The following is a 19,121-nucleotide window of genomic DNA, read 5'->3' on the forward strand; positions in this document are numbered from 1 at the left end:
GGGTAAATTTGTAGTCCCTAGTTGTCACAATAGCAGTTCTATCCAAGTTCTAGCTGGGCCCAAAAACTCTGTGCTAACTGCAAGCAAAGCTGCTCGTTGTTCAGTGCTTATTGCTGAAAACTTTAGACTCACCCTTCAGAGGCTTGGCTTGTGGCGCTTAGAGAATCCATCATCAATGCTTAGCTACCTAAATTTCATACATTTTAAATTACTGGACTTACTAATCTTTGTCTGGGTCACTTTCTTAAAGAAATGATGATCCTCTACATCTTTTCTTTGGTACCTTTTCCTCGTTATACTTTTCTAATTTTATACTTGTTTGCAGTTTTGCCTCTGAAATGCTATTTGGTTTTCCTTCAGACCCTTGGTTTACTTTATTTCTTTTTTCCCCCCATTATAGACACCATATTCATTATAAAAATGTAAGGAGTAATCAGTATTTGCAAACAATTCCCTTAAAGTAAAAATAACGAGTTTAAAAATGCTGTTTAAATTTTTATTTAACAGATCTGTGAAACTCTTGAATCTCCCCATCAGTCTTCGGCCACAGAAAATGAAAAGTTTGTTGGGTCAGAATATGTCAACCAAAAGTCCCTTCATATACTCTCCAATTATTCCACACAATCGTGGAGAAGAGCGAAGTAAGAAAATAGGTAAGAATATGGTCCAAGCTTTCTTGTGACTGCTGCTTCATGCCTTGACTCCATATACAGATCAGGAATTTAAGGAATTACTCAAAAAAGCATAATACTTTGGGATAAAGTTTTCAGTGGAGAAGAAATGTTAACTGATTTCAACTTATTTTCTTATCCTTAGGTGATTTTTCAAGCAAATCAATAAGCACTCAACCTAATAATCTTGTTAGGGGAAATGAATTAGATAAAAAAGCTGTTTTAGATCTTGAATTATGTCACAAATACTCTTATGTAGTGTAGTTGTAGCTGTGTCTGTCCCAGGATATTAGAGAGAGAGGTGGGTGAGGTAATATCTTTTATTGGACCAGCTTCTGTTGGTGAGAGAGACAAGCTTTTAAGTTTATACAGAGAATGTCAGGTCTCTCTTCTACATATTTGGAGTTGTATGTAGTGGTCAGAGGGTTATAGGTAGTGAGACCTCTGGGGATGTGTGACATTACTCAGGATACAATTTGGACTGATGGACAGGTTCGTCCCCTCAATTCTACAACCTGGGGTGCCTTTTACACTGTGTTGCTGTGAGAGCAACCACTCCTTGTCTGCTCACCCACAGCCTCCTGCATGTAAATCACTCCCAGCTATATAGTATGAGTGCTATAGCCAGGCACTTTGAATTACACTGCAGGGCAACATCTGCAAATTCCAAATCCCGGACTTTCTCCCAGAAATGTGTGTGACTTGTACTGCCCAGCACCCTTCTGAACAATGCAAACTCATATCAAGTCTGTATCTCATTAATAGAAAATGATATGCACAAATCCTGTTATCTCAAATGGAGTTTCCCAAATGCTTCAGTCCAAATACATTGGTTTTGCTAAAACAATAAGAGATTTACTAACTACAAAAAGATAGATTTGGATTGATTACAAGAAATGAGGCATAAGTCAGAATTGGAAATAAGAAAAAAAAAAAAGAAGAGAGAAATAAAAGGTAAAACACAGCTAATACCTAACTTAACAAGCTAAGTGAATTCAAAGTAAAGGTCTCTCTCACCACAAGTTCCAACAGTCTTACTGACTGAATCCTTCAGTCAGGATCTCCCCCCAGTCCAGTGTTGCTTCCTTTCTTGTTCAAGTGTTGTTGATGATGTTGGCAGAGAGAAAGGGAAAGATGATTTGAGGCATTTACTCTCTGCTCTTACAGCCATTTCTCTTGCACAAGAACCATCTCCAGCTGATGTTCAGGAGACATTACAGGCTGTGTGGACAAGAATCTTAAGCTACTTGTTTGTCAAAATATAGGCTTTTTTTGCCCACACGCTGTCCTGCCGAAGAGTGGCCACTTAATCAGATGATGGTCCATTTAATCTCGTCATCTGAGGCGTTGGCTAGCCTTTTGTCTCTGGGAAATTGGTTTGCGACTGATTTCCAGAACATGTTGGGACATGTTCCAGAAATATCTCATAGTAGAGTCCCAAAATTTTACATACAATGTTGTCACGCATATTTTACCAGGAGAATGATGATCAGCAAATCACGAGTTTTCAAATGAAATTGCACAAAGCATACTTTGTACAAGATTTACCATAATCCTCTAAAAGAGGTGAACATATATGTACAGATTGTCATAGGATGTTTTGTTTCTTGCATTTGCTTAGGGAGTAGGTGTAGCTGTTGTTTTTGCTTCCTTTTTTTTCATGTTGTGGAGTTTCCTTTTCCGATGGCAAAATTCAACATCTTCTATCGTTGTATATAGTGTTGTTGAAGCTCTGTTGGTCCCAAATATTAGCAACATAAGGTGGGCGAGGTAATACCTTTTATTGGATCAACTTCCGTTGGTGAGAGAGACAAGTTTTTGAGTTTACACAGAGTGGTTCTTCATTTAAGCTGTGTAAGCTTGAAAGCGTGACCCTCTCACCAACAGAAGTTGGTCCAAAAAAAATTACCTCATCCGCCTTGTGTCTCTAATATCCTGGGACCAACATGGCTACAACACCGCATACTCCTGTGTTTCAAAGAATATCTATTGTAAAGAACCAGTTAAGACTGAGAGTTCAGAGTACACATGCTGAATGGCTGCTGGATTTTAGGGCTCCCACCATTGCTACTACCTATGAAGCTGCAATAGTTAACTTTTGCAACACAATCGTAGTGTGGAGACAGCCTCTAATGACCCAAAAGATGTCCTCTGCAGAGGATCAGAATGGATATTCCTAATTTTTTTAAGGTAAAAAAGAAACATCATAAAATAAATTATGACAAACTTTCAGACCACCTTTATATTCAAATGAGAGAACAAGCCCAATTAAAAACAAAACCAAACATATACTTTGCAGGTCTTATTAAGAGGAATGTGAAAAAGCCCAACATGTAAACTTGTCTCCTTCCTTAGATATGCTTGCTATTCTAAAAGGTGTGAATAAAACCACTTTTAAATAGTGTTACTAATATACCTTAATTTCTTTTGCTAGTTTTTTTTGGTTTAGGATACAGCCTCTGCAAGAGTTTGGGAACTGTCAACTGATAGTATAGATTGTCACTAAAGATGTAGTTTTTTAAACCAGATTGTACTTTGCCTTGTTTGTCTCTTCTTCCCAGTGACATCAGATTTCCAATTAAATTTTAGCAAATTAAAATGTTTCTCATAATTCTGAAAAAGATGCTATATTTCATGTGCAGAGGGGTCCTTTTAACTCATAAGAGAGCAGATTGTGTCAGTACCTTGACTGCATTTGCCTGCAAACTAAGTTTCTCTTATAAAACCACCTGAGGATCAGGGCTCAGGAAATAGGAAAAAATTAATGTGAATCGAAATAATGTTTGGCAGCACTGTTGTTTTGTAAGCCTGGCAGTACGCCTAATAGGAGAGAGAGAGCTTGTAAAATTTCTAAGAGCAAAGGTAAGGAAGTTATCCATGTGACAGGTTTGATGTTAATTTTTATTTATTTATTTATTTTAACAGTTAGCTGCCTTTAAATCAGATCCTCTGCTTTTAAGATGGTATTACTAAGGAAAATAGTTTCTGCTAAAATTAGAAAATGCAGAGTCCAAATTTAAAATAGCGTTATGGATTGGGTTGAATCTCATTGAATTTGATGGGTCTAAATATAAATGGAATGAGATAGCGGAAACAGTAGGAGCAGCACCCAAAACACAAGCACGTGGTAAGGCCAGAGTAGAAGCTGAACCATGTGGCACAAGGTTTCTCTGGGGATTAATATATAGCAAATACATTGATGGGTAGGGGGTGTGAGAGAGAGAAGCAGGAAAAAGACCAGAGACAGTGAGAGAGAAGTGGCAGGAAGCAAAAGACAAATGTTTAGTTTACACTACACAGTTTTGTTGGCATAGCTGTGTCTGTTTGGCATGTGGAAAAAAAAACAACACCCTCTACCTGACGGCAAAACCCTGGGGTAGATGCAACTGTGCTGACAAGAGTGCTTGTTGGCTTAGCTAATGTTCCTGGAAGTGGATAGTTGGGCTGGCAGGAGACTACCTGTTGGATTGTGCTGCATCTCGACTTAGGGGCTCTACTGGCATTGCTATACTGGCAAAGGCTCTGTAGTGTAGACAAGCCTAAGGCCATAAAAGCACTCGTGGTATGACCCGGAGAAACGAGTGTGCCTTTCGTTAACTGCCTAGAAAAGGGACTTGATACTATGATCAAAGATATCGTCTCCTGCTGTCAAATTGCTGCTGTGTTCAGGGAAACAGGATGTTATGTTCATTCTTTGTAAGTAAACAGGATTGCATAAGAGAAATATCTGACTGTCAATTTCTGCTCTTAACCAAAACAATCAACAGGACTGCAAATTTGGGTAACTTCTTATGTAAGTAAGAAAGAGGTAACAACAAATTTGCATGGGCTGCAGCTAGTCTGTCATTTAGAAACTTGGGCAACCATATTTGACAGAAATATATATAAATTCCTTTAAAATGTTCTTGTTTTATGTTGGAGTGACTTCTACAGAAAATCAACAGAATGATACAAGATTAAACAAATGGTGGCTAGTTTACAGAAACTTGCTTTCAGTTTAGAAATGTGTTGTGGAAAATTTTATCATATCTTTTTGTATAAGAAGAAGTTGGAGTCAGACCTAAAATAATGCATAGAGAATTTACGCTAGAAGGAGGAATTTAGATGGTATTAATATAAACTTCATAGAACATCATAGATTATCAGGGTTGGTGAATCATAGAATATCGGGGTTGGAAGGGACCTCAGGAGGTCATCTAGTCCAACCCCTGGCTCAAAGCAGGACCAATCCCCAACTAAATCATCCCAGCCAGGGCTTCGTCAAGCCTGACCTTAAAAACCTCAAGGGAAGGAGATTGCACCACCTCCCTAGGTAATGCATTCCAGTGCTTTACCACCCTCCTAGTGAAAAAGTTTTTCCCAATATCCAATCTGAACCTCCTGCACTGCAACTTGAGACGATTACTCCTCGTTCTGTCATCTGCTGCCACTGAGAACAGTCTAGATCCATCCTCTTTGGAACCCCCTTTCAGGTAGTTGAAAGCAGCTATCAAATCCCCCCTCATTCTTCTCTTCCGCAGACTAAACAATCCCAGTTCCCTCAGCCTCTCCTCATAAGTCATGTGTTCCAGTCCCCTAATCATTTTTGTTGCCCTCCGCTGGACTCTCTTTCCACATCCTTCTTGTAGTGTGTGGCCCAAAACTGGACACAGTACTCTTGATGAGCCCTCATCAAGGTCAAATAGAGGGGAACCATCACGTCCCTCAATCTGCTGGCAATGCCCTTACTTATACATCCCAAAATGCCATTGGCCTCCTTGGCAACAAAGGCACACTGTTGACTCATATCCAGCTTCTCGTCCATTGTAACCCCAGGTCCTTTTCTGCAGAACAGCTGCCTAGCCATTCGGTCCCTAGTCTGTAGCGGTGCATGGGATTCTTCTGTCCTAAGTGCAGGACTCTGCACTTGTCCTTGTTGAACCTCATCAGATTTCTTTTGGTCCAATCCTCTAATTTGTCTGGGTCCCTCTATATCCTATCCCTCTCCTCCAGCATATCTACCACTTCTCCCAGTTTAGTGTCATCTGCGTATCGACCACTCCTCCCAGTTTAGTGCGAACCAGCTGAGAGCTGAACAGCAGAGAGGCTAACAGAGGGAGTTTGCCTGGGATCTGTCCGAGAGGAGGTACGCTAAGTGCTGCATTGGGGGGCTGTGTTGGTGAGTATCTGAGTGTCTGTTGCGGGGACAGTTTGTCAGTTTGACCGTGTGCATGATTGTTTGAAAAGTGTGAATGCTTTGTTCCAGGTGTGCCTTGAGTGGGCCTGACTGTTATAAAAAGCCAATCAGCTGCGAACCAGCTGAGCAGCTAACAGTGGAGAGGCTAACAGAGGGAGTTTGCCTGGGATCTGTCTGAGAGGAGGTACGCTAAGTGCTGCTGCTGCTACATATATGCCTCCTTCAAGAGACACGTGAATAACGTTTGTACATGCATCTCTTGAAGCAAAATGATAAAAGCCTCTTTCTTTTAATTGAAAAATTTACTATAGGGAACAGTTCTGAATTAGCTTAATGGGGCACTCCAATCAAGGTACTCTTCCCTGTTTGTAATGCACCTAGCATGTTGTGGATGCTATCAGAAGTAAATATCAGTAATGATGATTATATTCGATAGGTTGTAATAAAAATGATTGTGTGATATTTGGACACTAAGATCTGATAAACAGCAGTGACCTAGGCAAGGGTGATGACAGAAGTGTTATGTACTGTAGCAATCAGAGGATCAGTTGCAGAGAAACCATGACATTTCTGTAAATGTTCAAAGACACTTCTGATATTGGAGTGATAAAGGTATGAAGTGAACTCTGGGAGTGGTAGAAAATAGTAAGCTATTTTAGAAATGGGTGAGAGAATGAGGGAACTAGGGAGGAGGCAAGTCAACATATGGTTCAAGGACAGGAGGCAGAAGTCTTCAACAAAACAAGGCCAAGTCTTCTGACATAGCCTCAAGATGAAAATGCGCTTGCATTATAATATGTTTTTATGCACATACTTTTTTTTTTGTATGTACTATCCATTTGGCAGAGACTTTTCAATTTGTCAGCTCTGGGAGGAATTTTCAAAAGTGTCTAATTTAGGAGCACAAATCCCATAGACTTTTAATGAGATATTTACTTTTAACTCTCCCTAGGCGCTTCTGAAAATCCCTTAAATGTTATGGGCCTTATTGTTAAAGATCCTGAGTACTTGCAGCACTTGTTGTAGCCCCCATTAGAGTCATATTCAGAACCTCTGACAGTCACTCCCTAGTTTTTTAATGATCAGACTGTGGCTTACTGAAATATTTCTGATGCTTAATTTTTGCTCTTTGATAACTCATTCTTATTCTGAGTCGTGGCATAGAATAATGGTACAAGTTCTGCATGTGCACTATACAGGAACACTATGGTGAAGTCAACAGGAGTTTTTGTCATGGAAGGATTGCAGGGTAAAGCAAGTACTGCTGACCCCCAATAAGGTTCAAACCCCAATTTAGTTTAGAAATAATGAAAATCTGAGTTGGAAAATCATATGCTACGAGTGCCCATTGTACTTGGGAAGATGAAATATTGCTACAGATGTAGCTGATCCTAACCCCTCTCCACAGTGGATTTTTGTTGACCATTTGTTAGCTCTTCTCGAACGAACTGGGGTTCAGCATAATTCTTGCTAGAAAAGTACTGACCTAGTGTCCTGTATCAGTGTAGGCAGGTACTTACGAGGCAGAGAGTATAATTTATAATTCTGGTCAAAATCTGTGTTCCAGAATGGAAGTAGAATTTCATCACAGGCAGTAAACTCTTATTTATTGGCATATCAACTGTTAGTTTGAAAAGAAGTAACTTAAAAAACAGTCAGAAGAACAGTTGTTTTTTAATAGTCTTCCCGTTTGTAGAAGAAAGAATTAACAGTTTACATTTTTTAAAATTTACACATTGCTATACCTGAGTTAAATTCAAGAAAGAGATTCTGATTCCTGAAAGGGAATAAGGTGTGGTTCACATCATCATGTTCTAAATTATTATTTGTATCGCATCCAAAGTATGTTGATTCAGAGATGATGAGCTATTAGACCTCTTCGGGCTGGTCTATATTGGCCCACTAAATTGGTGCTGCTGCAATTGCTTCATCGATTTAGTGGGTCTGCTGAAGACAAGATAAACTGATGGGAGAGCACTCTTCTGTCGACTTCAGTACTCTGCCTCCCCAAAAGCTGGTAGCTTAGTTGGTGGGAGAGCGTATCCTGCCAACATAGTGCAGTGTAGACGTTGCGTTAGGTCGATGTAAGTTACCTCAGGGGAGTGTTTTTTTTTTTTCTCACCCCTGAGTGATGTAACCTACAATGACTTAAGTGGCAGTGTAGACCAGGCCTTAGAAACACTTGTTGTCAAGTGTACTAGGTATTTTAAAATCAAATACTTAGTCGTTAGGCACTTTGTGCTGTTTTTCATTTTAAACAGGATTGTTCCACTGTTAAAATCTATTTCTCCTCCCTTGGCTGATGTATTGTATCTAACTTGCATCTTGTTTTATACTAAGATTGTAAACTGTTTGAGGCAGGTGCTTATAGTGCCTGGAACAATAGGGTCTTGTTGCCTGAATGGGACCTCTAGGTGCTAATACAGTATAAATAACAATCCCAAAATAAATTCTGTACCTTGAAGATATAATTATAGGCAGAGCTAGCATCCCTTCATTGAGATGTGCAATATATAAAATCGTATAGACAAACGCCCAACAGGGTCAAATGGTGACTCAAAACAGATGTGGATGGAATCTGCTTATAACCTTGTCCCAACCTTGGGGTTGGAAAAAGGAGGAGATGATGATTTAAAAACTGTTGTTCATTCGAACAATAGATTTTTCTTCATTCCATGCCATAATTCACACAGAATCATAGAATCGTAGAAATGTAGAGCTGGAAGGGACCTTAGGAAGTCCTCTAGTCCAGCCGTGTGCACTGAGCCAGGATCAAGTAACCCAGACAATCCCTGATAGTATTAGTCCAACCTGTTCTTAAAAATATCCAATGATGGGGATTCCACAACCTCCCATTGGAAGCGTATTCCAATGCTTAACTACTCCTTATAGTTAGAAAAATTTTCCTAATATCTAACATAAATCTCCCTTGCTGCACATTAAGCCTTCAGCTGATATGGAGAAAAAATGGATCACAATCCTGTTTATAATCGCCCTTAATCTATTTGGAGACTGTTATCAGGTCCCCTCTTAGTTGTCTTTTCTCAGGACTAAACATGCCCTGTTTTTAAACCTTTCCTCATAGGTCAGGTTTTCTAAATTTTGTATAATTTTTGTTGCTCTCCTTTTGGACTTTCTCCAGTTTGTCCACATATTTTCTAAAGTGTGACACCCAGAATTGGACACAGTCCTCTGGTTGAGACAGCACCAGTGACTAGTAGAGTGGGACGATTAACTCTCATATTTTACATTTGGCTCTCCTGTTAGTATACCCCAGAATATTAGCCTTTTTTGCAACTGCTTCACATTGTTCACTTATTTAATTTGTGATCTACTATAAGTTCCAGATCCTTTTCAGTGCTATTACCATCTAGCCAGTTATTTCCCATTTTGTAGTTGTGCATTTGATTTTTCCTTCCCAAGTGAAGTAGTTTGCACTTGTCTTTTATTGAATTTCATCTTTTTGAATTCAGACCAATTCTCCCATTTCAGGTCCATTTGAATTCTAAACCTGGCTTTCAAAGTTCTTGCAATCCCTCCCAGCTTGGTGGCATCTGCAGATTTTATAAGCATACTGTCCATGCCATTATCCAAGTTATTAATGAAAATATTGAATAGTGGCTGACCCCTTGAGGACCCCATTAGATATGCCCTCCCAGTTAGACAGCAAATCATTGATAACTACTCTTGCAGTTGGTCTTTCAACCAATTGTGCATCCTCTTTGCAGTAAATTCATCTAGACTACATTTCCCTAGTTTTCTTATGAGAATATCATGTGGGACTGTGTCAAAAGCCTTATTAAATCAAGAGATATCATGTCTACTGCTTTCCCCACAATCTACTAGACCAGTGATTCCATTCAGCAAAGGGATTAGGTTGCTTTGGCATGGTGTGTTCTTGACAAATCCATGCTGGCTTTTCCTTAACTGTTGTTATTCTGTAGATGCCCGCAAATTGACTCTTTAATTATTTGTTCCAGTATCTTTCCAGGTGTTGAAATTAGGCATACTGGGTCTACAATTCCCCAATTTACCATTGTTCTCCTTTTTAAGATAGGTGCTATGTTTGCCCTTCTACAGTCCTCTGGGATTTCTTCTGTCTTTCATGGGTTCTCAAAGATAATTGATAATGGTTCCAATATTGCTTCAGCTAGTTCCTTAAGTACTGTAGGATGAATTTTGTCAGGCCCTGCTGACTAGAATACATCTAACTTATCTAAATATTCTTTAACCTGTACTTTCCCTATTTTGGCTTGCATTCCTTCCTCCTTGTTAATATTATGTTGTGTATCTGGTCACATTACTCCTGAGGGAAATTCTGCACATCTGCGGACGTGCAGAATTCATCTGTCTCACATAATTCTGTATTTTCCCTCATAAAAAAAACATTTTGCCTAAAAAGTGCTGCAGTTCTGCCTTTTGCCCACCAGAGGCTGCTGTGGTGCCAGAACATCCAGCTGTGTTCATCTTGGGTGTTCTAGTGCCACAGCGGTTTTTGGTGGGCAAAAGGCAGAACTGTGGCACTTTTTAGGCAAAATGTATTTTTATGTGGGAAAATACAAAATTCTGTGTCCAGTGCTGCAGAATTCTTCCCCCAGGAGTAGAGTTCATCATAGCACCCTGCCCACAGAGCCAGGTTAGGACAGAGTGGGGCACACAGGGCTCCTGGGGTCACAGCCTGGGGTTCAGAATGGCTAGTGGTGGGGACAGACTGGAGCATGGGCTCAGGATCTAATGGGGTGACAGCACTGAGCCTGCGGACAGGGGAGGGGGTCCTGTAGAGACCCATGGGGATGAGGGGTCCAGGGACAGGGCAGACGTGCCTGACTGAGTGGGAGAGGCTTGGGGTCAGCCAGGGTCTGCATGGGGGAGCCTTTTCAACACCTTAATAATCCCATCCCCGCCCCAAAGAAAAATCTCCCACCCACACCCAACGCTCTCCAGGTTCACTCCTAGACTCCTCCTTCCGTCTCCCTCAGCTCCTCCATTACCCCTGACTCCCCCAAGCCTTTGCACTGCTTCTGACAGGTACAGGAAATACAGTTCTGTATTGTAATTTAAATGAATTACACAAAGTTCTGTATTAATGTGCCTAGTAAGGAATCTGTTTGTTAAAAAATAATTACAAGAATCTTTTTTTTTTGTTCTTTGTTTTTTTTTTGGTCTGTGTTGTTAGACATACTTGCTGACAAATATTTTGAAATAAATTACCAAAATTTTAACTGGCATGATTATACTGTTATTTTGACAAATAAAATATGCAGCACTTTGCAGAATTTTCAAATGTTGTGTGCAGCATTTTTAATTTTTTGGTGCAGAATTCCCCCAGGAATAGTCACCAGTAACCTTTTTGTGAAGAGTGTAGCAAAATAGGCATTAAACACCTCCACTTTCTTGATGTCATTAGTTATCAGCTCTCCTTCCCCACTAATTAGACGACCTATACTTTTTCATCTTTCTCTTGCTCCTCATGTATTTAAAGAACCTGTTCTTATTCCCTTTTATGTCCCTTGCTAGGTGTAACTCATTTTGTCCCCTAGCCTTTCTGATTTTGTCCCTACATGCTTGTGCTATTTTTTTGTACTCTTCTGTAGCATTTTTTCCATGTTTCCACTTTTTGAAGGATTCCTTTTTTATTTTTAATTTATTAAAGAGCTCCTGATGGAGCCATGTTGGCCTTTCACTATTCTTATCTTTCCTTCCCATCGGGATAGTTTGGTGTAGTACTCTTAATATTGTCTCTTTGAGAAACTGTCAATTCTCCTGAACTTCCCTTTTCCCTTCGATTTTTCTTCTCATGGTACTTTACCTACCAGTACTTTTTCGAGTGCTTGCTCATGTCCATTCCCATGCAGGTGTGTGTGTGCGTGACGTGTGCTCAGTTGCTAGAAGGTTTTCCCCTCAGTGGTATCCATTGGGTCAGATTTGGTGCCCCCTGGAGTTGCGCCCTCAAGGTGCTGTATATAGGAGCCTGCCGACCCGTCGCCTTCTCAGTTCCTTCTTTCTACGAGTGACAATCGCTAATTGCTAATAGTTCCAATATTGCTTCAGCTAGTTCCAAGCAACTCTCCCCAGTGGACTTTTTTGTATTCACCTGTAAATAGTTGAAAGCTTTTGTTAGAGTTACAGTAAGTGGATAACTAGTAGTAGAGAGTAGGACCCCGCTTAACGGCATTCTTCCCGCCCCTGTGCTGGGGCATGCCTCTGTCTCTGGGGTTTAAACTGTGCGAGGCTTGCCGTAAGCCTATGCCCATCAGTGATCCCTACTCAACTTTCCTCAGGTATTTGGGTGAATCTCACCTGGGTGATCGTTGCAGATTTTGTAAAGGCTTCAAGCCCTAGACCCAAAAAGAAATGGACCAGAGGTTTAAGTTTCTCCTAATGGAGGCGGCCCTTTGGAGCTGGGTCATCTCTACTCGGCACCAAGCACTTCGGCCTCTGCGCTGGCTTCTGTGAGGGACAGGCAGGCAGTTCAGGCAGCATGGGACCTGCTGTTCCTCCTTGTTCTGCCATCACTGACCAGACGTGAACCGGCACTGCAGACGAGGGTGGCTACGGGCACCAGGTTCCATCTAAAGAAAAGCTGATCATGATGCAGCAGCCCTAGTCATCTCTGTCCTGGCACCACTCACTGGTACCATCCGGCACCGCCCCCCATGGTCCCTGGGGAGTGAATCTTCAGTTTTGTAATCAGAGCCGGAATCCTATACCTCCCGTAGGAGCGGCAAATGTCTGTGCAATGGCCCATCTGGACTCCGTGGGTTTTTCATCAGGACCAAGGTCCCCAATCACACAGGCCATACTTCATGGCGTCTGAGACTATGGCCCTGCTGCTGTCCCCATCCCTGGTAGTACAGGGAAAGAACCAAGGTACTGAGCCCGGTACCGTGGCACAAGAGCCAGCACCTCGGGACCTTTTGGGAGCTGACCAACAGGAGCAAGGCCTGGTACCGGTTCTGGGATCCTCTTCCTCCTCACTGGAGGTGGCGGGTACCTTGATTGCACCTATACAGGATGATCACTGGGCACACCAGGACCTATTGAGGTGGGTGACACAGAACCTGGCAATCCAGGCAGAGGAAGTTTTTCAAATATCCCATGCCCTGGTGGACATTTTGGCACTGTTGGGGCCCCTCCCGGGTAGCCCTGCCCCTGAACAGTGCCATCATAGAATCTGTCAATGCACTGTGGCAGACCCCGGCCTCCCTGCAGCCTATGGCAAAGAGGGTGGAATGCAAATATTTTGTTCCCCCAAGGAGGCTTGAGTGCCTTTATACCCTTCCTTCCCTGGGTCGCTGTTGGTCTCTGCAGAGACCGAGCGTGAGAGGCAGGGGCAACAGGGACCTAGTCCTAAGCCTCCAGCTTCGTATTGCTAACCAGCAGGTGCTCTTCAGCAGATACAGCTTTAACTCCCAGGGTGTATTGATGAAGTTTAAGGAGTTGCTGCCCCAGGACTCCAAGGCCGAGTTCTCAGTTTTGGTTGAGGGAGGCAGGGTGGTAGCAAATGTGTCCCTGCAGGCAGCTCTGGATGTGGCCACACGGTCAGCCGCACAGACCATAGTTTTGGCTGTGGTGATGAGAAGGTCCTCTTGGCTAGGCTTCGAGCCTGCCTTGTGAGTGCAGCAAATGATCCAGGACCTACCATTTGAGGGCACGTCCTTGTTTTCCAAGCAATTGGACGCCAAGTTGCATAGTTCGAAGGACTCCAGGGCCACGCTAAAGTCTCAGAGGCCAGTCCAGATCTGAGGTGGAGGCACACATTCAACTAACACTGTCAACCTTTCAGAGGCTAGGACTGTTGTTGAACACTCGGGTCTGCATACCCCCACCCCATTGAGAAAACACTTCAACCTGCAGCCATTGCCTTGCTTCTACCAGTCACAGCCAAGGCAGGGCTATGATAGAAAGCAGGGTAGGGGCTATAAGAGGTGGCCCCCAGCCCTTGTTGGCCCACACATCAGGGTTGTCCATGCCAAGGTCAAGTGCCAAGCAGGCTTTTTGAAGGCATCCATGAAGATGGCGTACCGTCAGGATCTTTCCTCCCCTATCTTTGTGGACTGACTATCTCACTTTTTTTCAGAGGAGAGTCCATATTACTTGGGACCGCTGGGTATTTCACATGATAAGACTGGGATACACTCGAATTCAGTTCCTACGCTCCTTTCCACCCTCCCTCCCCGTCCCTCTTCAGGGACCCTTCCCACGAGCAACTTCTAATTCAAGAAGTGCAAATGTTTCTGCAGCTGGGAGTGGTAGAGGAGGTTTGTCTGGAGTTAAGGGGCAAGGGGTTTTACTCCAGGTATTTCCTAATCCTCAAGGCCAGGGGAGGTCTCAGATTCATCCTAGACCTGCAAAACTTCAACAAATTCATAAGGAAGCTGAAGTTCCGCACGGTCACTTGGATCTAGGTGACTGGTATGCTGCTCTTGACTTGAAAGAAGAGTACTTTCACGTCTCGATTCTTCAAGACCACAGGAGATTCCTCCGGTTCATGGTGGGACAAATACACTCTCAGTTCACGGTGCTGCCCTTTGGTCTATCAGCAGCCCCTCAGGTCTTTATGAAGTGCATGGCAGTGGTCGTGGCATTCCTGAGAAAGCAAAGGGTGCAGGTGTATCCATCCCTACCTCGATATGACTGGCTGGTCAGAGGCCAGTCCAGATCTGAGGTGGAGGCACACATTCAACAACACTATCAACCTTTCAGAGGCTAGGCCTGTTGTTGAACACTCAGAAGTCAAACCTCGCCCAAAGAACAGAATTCATAGGAATGGTCCTTGACTCTGTCCAAACCAAAGCCTTCCTTCTGGAAGCCAGATTCCAATCGCTGGGAGCAATCATACAGAACCTCAGAAAGGAACCTAGCACCATGGTAAGCATCTCTCTGAAGCATCTGGGGCAGATGGCTTCCTGCATTTATGTGGTAAATTACATGAGGTTGCGACTCAGAGCACTCCAAGTCTGGCTAGCATCAGCATACCATCGTGTCCAAGACGGCTTGGCTGTGGTGGTCACACTTCCCCATCATGTGATGGCCTCCCTCCTGTTGGACCTGGGGTCACTCTGTGCAGGTGTTCCATTCACCAAACCCCGACCGTGGATGTCTCTGGTCACTGACACCTCCCAACTGGGCTGTGGAGCTCATCTAGGAGTTCTCAGGGGGTCCTCTGGTCTCAGGAGGAGCTCTCACTTCATCAATGTGAGAGAACTTGGAGTAGTACATCTCGCTTGTCAGGCATTGCAGCCTGACCTCGAAGGCAAGTGTGTGTCACTGCTTACAGACAACATGACGGCGATGTTCTATATAAACAGACAGGGTGGAGCATGCTCCTCTCACCTATACCAGGAAGCCCTCCACCTCTGGGAATTCTGCATAACCTGCTTGATTCGTCTTGAAGAGTCCTTCCTTTCAGGGGCTCAGAATGTGCTAGCGGATCATCTCAGCAGATCCTTCACCAACCACACATGGTCCATTCACCTGGACGTTGTGATGGATGTTTTTCAGAGGTGCTGGACTCCCAAGGTACTCCTGTTTGCAACAAAATACAAGAGGTAGTGCCCACAGTTCTGCTCCTTTCAGAATCTGTCTGGGCTCGATCTCGAATGTGTTCCTTATCCCCTGGAAGGACCATCTTTTCTATGCATTTCCATGTATTCCACTCATACACAGGGCTCTACTGAAGGTCAAAAGAGATGAGGCGTGCTTGATCATGATAGCGCTGGCCTGACCGCAGGAGCATTGTTTTATCACCCTCCTGAATCTCTCCTTAGAAACACCAATCGCCCTGTCTCTGTTTCCAGATCTAATCTCTCAGGATCACAGGCATCTGCAGCATCCAAACATCGAGTCCCTCCATCTCACAGCCTGGAAGCTCCATGGCTGAACCCCTTGGAGCTGGCATGCTCGGACTTGGTTCAGCAGGTCCTGTTACAGAGCAGAAAACCGTCCTGCAGGGCTATGTATCTGGCAAAATGGAAGAGATTCTCAATCTGGCGAGGCCAGAAAGGGATCTTGCCCTCTCAGGCAACGGTTCCATGTATTCTGGACTACTTGCTACACACCTAAAGCAGTAAGGGCTGTCAGTATCTTCAATTAGAGTGCACCTGGTGGCTATCTCGGCCTTTCACCTGAGGGTGAATGGCAGGTCAATTTTCGCTAATGAGCTCTGTAGCTGTTTTCTTAAGGGACTGGATAGGCTATACACACAGGTGAAGCAGCGTATCCAGTCTTGGGACCTCAACTTGGCACTACTGAGACACGTGGGGGCCCCCTTTGAGCCTTTGGCAACACGCTCCTTACTCTACTTGTCCTGGAATGTGGCTTCCTGGTGGCCATCACCTCAGACAGGAGGGTCTCGGAAATCAGGGCCCTTATTTTGGAACCATCATACATGGTTTTCTTCAAGGACAAAGTCCAGCTACATCCTCACCCGGCCTTCCTTCCTAAGGTGGTGTTGCCGTTTCACAATAACCAGGACATTTTCCTCTTGTGTTTTTTTCCCAAAGCCACATGCTAATAGTCAGGAGCAGAGACTTCACTTGCTAGATGTCAGGTGAGTGATCCAGTCTAAGGGGATATTCAGGCTGTTTGTGACCTTTGAAAGCTCAAACCACCTTCAGTATATGCATTGTAAAGTATACCCACTTTTCAAATTGCTTCTACATTATTGGTCTTAATTCTTTTTAATTCAAAGCATACGAGGAACAAAGCCATTAGTAAAGTCAGGTTTTCTAACTAACTTGGGGAGGGGATGGGTGATTGGTGGTCATTTTTCAATTGAGAAATATGCTTGAAAAGGCACCCTACATACATTTAAAGAGTGCTGGGAGGATGACCGCCCTCTGTTATGGCTTGTGGGCTCCACCACTGCTTCTTATCATGTCTTAAGTATCTTGTAAGAAACTCAAGATATTCAAGGTACTTCTTTCAAGCAATGACAAAAGCCAATACTTTGAAGAAATATATTTAATTTACCGAACTATAGGTCGAAAAAATAATCAGCAATTTATTCTCTCTGGATAGTTCTTGTGATATTCTAAACAACTGGTAGCTTATTGAAGTTGTTACAAATAATCCTGGTTCATTACCTTGTATTACTTTGCAGATGGGTCCTAGTGTATAATTGAATAAATCATCATTATAGTGAAGGAAGTCAAATATTAGTGAAAACCCAAAGGGAAATGCAGCCCTTGAGAAGAGTATTAAGAAACTGCTTACAGCTCTTTAGCTCTCATAAGCTGATAAGCTTTTTTGGAATTGATTATATTTTAAAGATTATATTGGATTATTATAGTCCTATTAAATAGCTTTAGTATCATGGTTATGAGAAATAAAACCAAAGATATTTGTGACCCAGTTAAAGTGATCAGTGTTATAAAATACTGACTTAGCATCTACAGAAGTAAGAGTGTACAATATATCCCCAGTAGGAACCACCTAATAACGTTTCATAGTTTTATTTGACTAGTATACCATTCATAATGGCTGTTAGTAAGTGGCAGGGGCTAGATGAATCCCACAACTTCTCCCTGCAAAGCTAGTATTTTTGAGAATATGTGGCAGGGGCTAGATGAATCCCACAACTTCTCCCTGCAAAGCTAGTATTTTTGAGAATATGTGGCTTCAGCTACCGCAGGGGTCCCCAACGTAGTGCCTGCTGGGGCATTTTTGTGCGCCCGCAGGACACCCCACCGCCGAAATGCCCCCGAGAAGCGTTGCCGTTGCAGCAGCGACGCTTCTTCCCGCTGCTGCTTTTCGGTGGCGACGTGTCAGGCGCCCACCACAGTCTTCTGGGAATAACAATATGCTATTCCCACAAGAAAGGTTGGGGACCACTACCCCTTCTCCTTCCAACAGTGCAATATGGGCTAAATATCTCCTGAAAGTTTTGTCATGTGGAGTGGCCCTTTAAAAAGGCTCCAGGAAGGATGATTTTGTCAGCTGGGCCTGCCAGGAGCACTAAGAGGTAGGAAACGGAGGTAGCCAAGACCCCTCTGCTCCTAATCTTCCATGGAGCCAGGAATTTGGGGTGTCATGTGGCTCCACCACCCCATCTGCTTCTAGCAGCACCAGCGGGTTTCCCTTTACCATCTCAGGAATCCTAAGGATGTCAGCAATTTTGGACCTCAGTGCACTGTTGTGGAGCTTGGCAATTGACTCTTCTATGGGGGATGAGTGAGAAAATGGGAAAATGAATAGAGGATTAGGTATGGGCAGGCCCTGGCAGTACCATTACAGTCCTGAACTAGTTTCAGAGTAGCAGCCATGTTAGTCTGTATTTGCAAAAGAAAAGAAAAGGAGTACTTGTGGCACCTTAGAGACTAGTGACCTTAGAGCACATACACCATAACTGTTCATTGACGTTTCTGTCCTGTTGCAGCTCACACTTGCAAGGACCCACCCCTGCACTGGGCAGCAGGGAAAGACTCTCTTGTTTGAGAGAGCAATAAGGACAGTTTATATTTTTCTATCATAAAAAAGAAAACCTAATAATGCTGCACAGGGAAGTGTTTGGATATATGTTGTATATAGAAGGGAGAGATAAATATAAAAATAATTGGAAGGGAGCCGCGGATTTGTTTTTTCAGGGAAGGATGAAGGTTGGAAAGGAGGTGAATGTTAAGGCAGCACAGGAGTTTGTTTGATAAGGTATTTTAAAAACTTTCAAAGTTGGTTTAGAACCATTAAACTATACATATGATTGACCTAATGTTTTCAAATTAAGGGATGTGGAGCACTTCACAAGTACTTTATGGCAAGTTGACTAGTCATACGATGTTGACTTTCCTCCTTCCTAGTTGCTAAATTTCATTTTATACAATTAAAATATATGAAATCCTTTTCTAATATCCTGAGTAGAAATGGTCTGTGCAATTGTGAATGAATGAAGATATGGTCTATGAAAGAATTTCTCTATTGTAATGTCTACACTATGAAAAAATTTGAAAATGCTAGATTCTGTCACCTCACTTTTTCGTTAATGTTAGTTATCCCCTCTCCCCCATTTCCTCTGATTTTCTGTTACTTGTTTAGCCTTGTCTTAAATTAGACTGTAAGCAATTTGGGGCATGGACTACCTCTACTGATGTTTGTACAGCATCAAGCCCAGTAAGGCTATGATCTAGTTGGGATCTCTGGGTCCTGCCACAATACAAATAGTAAATAGTGGTACTAAACAGAAAAATTGAAATTTCTTTGAGTTAATAAATTTGTACAATTGTTATTAACTTTTCCTTTCCGGATCCCAAGTCCACAGCTGTTTCCTCATATACTTT

At 42.8% G+C, this 19,121-nt stretch overlaps 1 protein-coding gene across 8 annotated transcripts in view; it reads left to right on the plus strand.

Annotated features, from left to right (window-relative positions):
* TRAPPC9 (trafficking protein particle complex subunit 9) overlaps positions 1-19,121 on the plus strand; it is an 806,968-nt gene that overhangs the window by 83,091 nt on the left and 704,756 nt on the right. For all 8 annotated transcript variants that reach the window (XM_037891970.2, XM_043539048.1, XM_043539044.1 and 5 more), the window contains exon 11: positions 508-653. In XM_037891970.2, coding sequence (XP_037747898.1) covers positions 508-653 — 146 coding nt within the window. The remainder of the gene's footprint in view (positions 1-507; positions 654-19,121) is intronic.

This window comes from Chelonia mydas, chromosome 2 (genome assembly GCF_015237465.2).
Source record: "Chelonia mydas isolate rCheMyd1 chromosome 2, rCheMyd1.pri.v2, whole genome shotgun sequence".
Taxonomy (NCBI): domain Eukaryota; kingdom Metazoa; phylum Chordata; order Testudines; family Cheloniidae; genus Chelonia; species Chelonia mydas.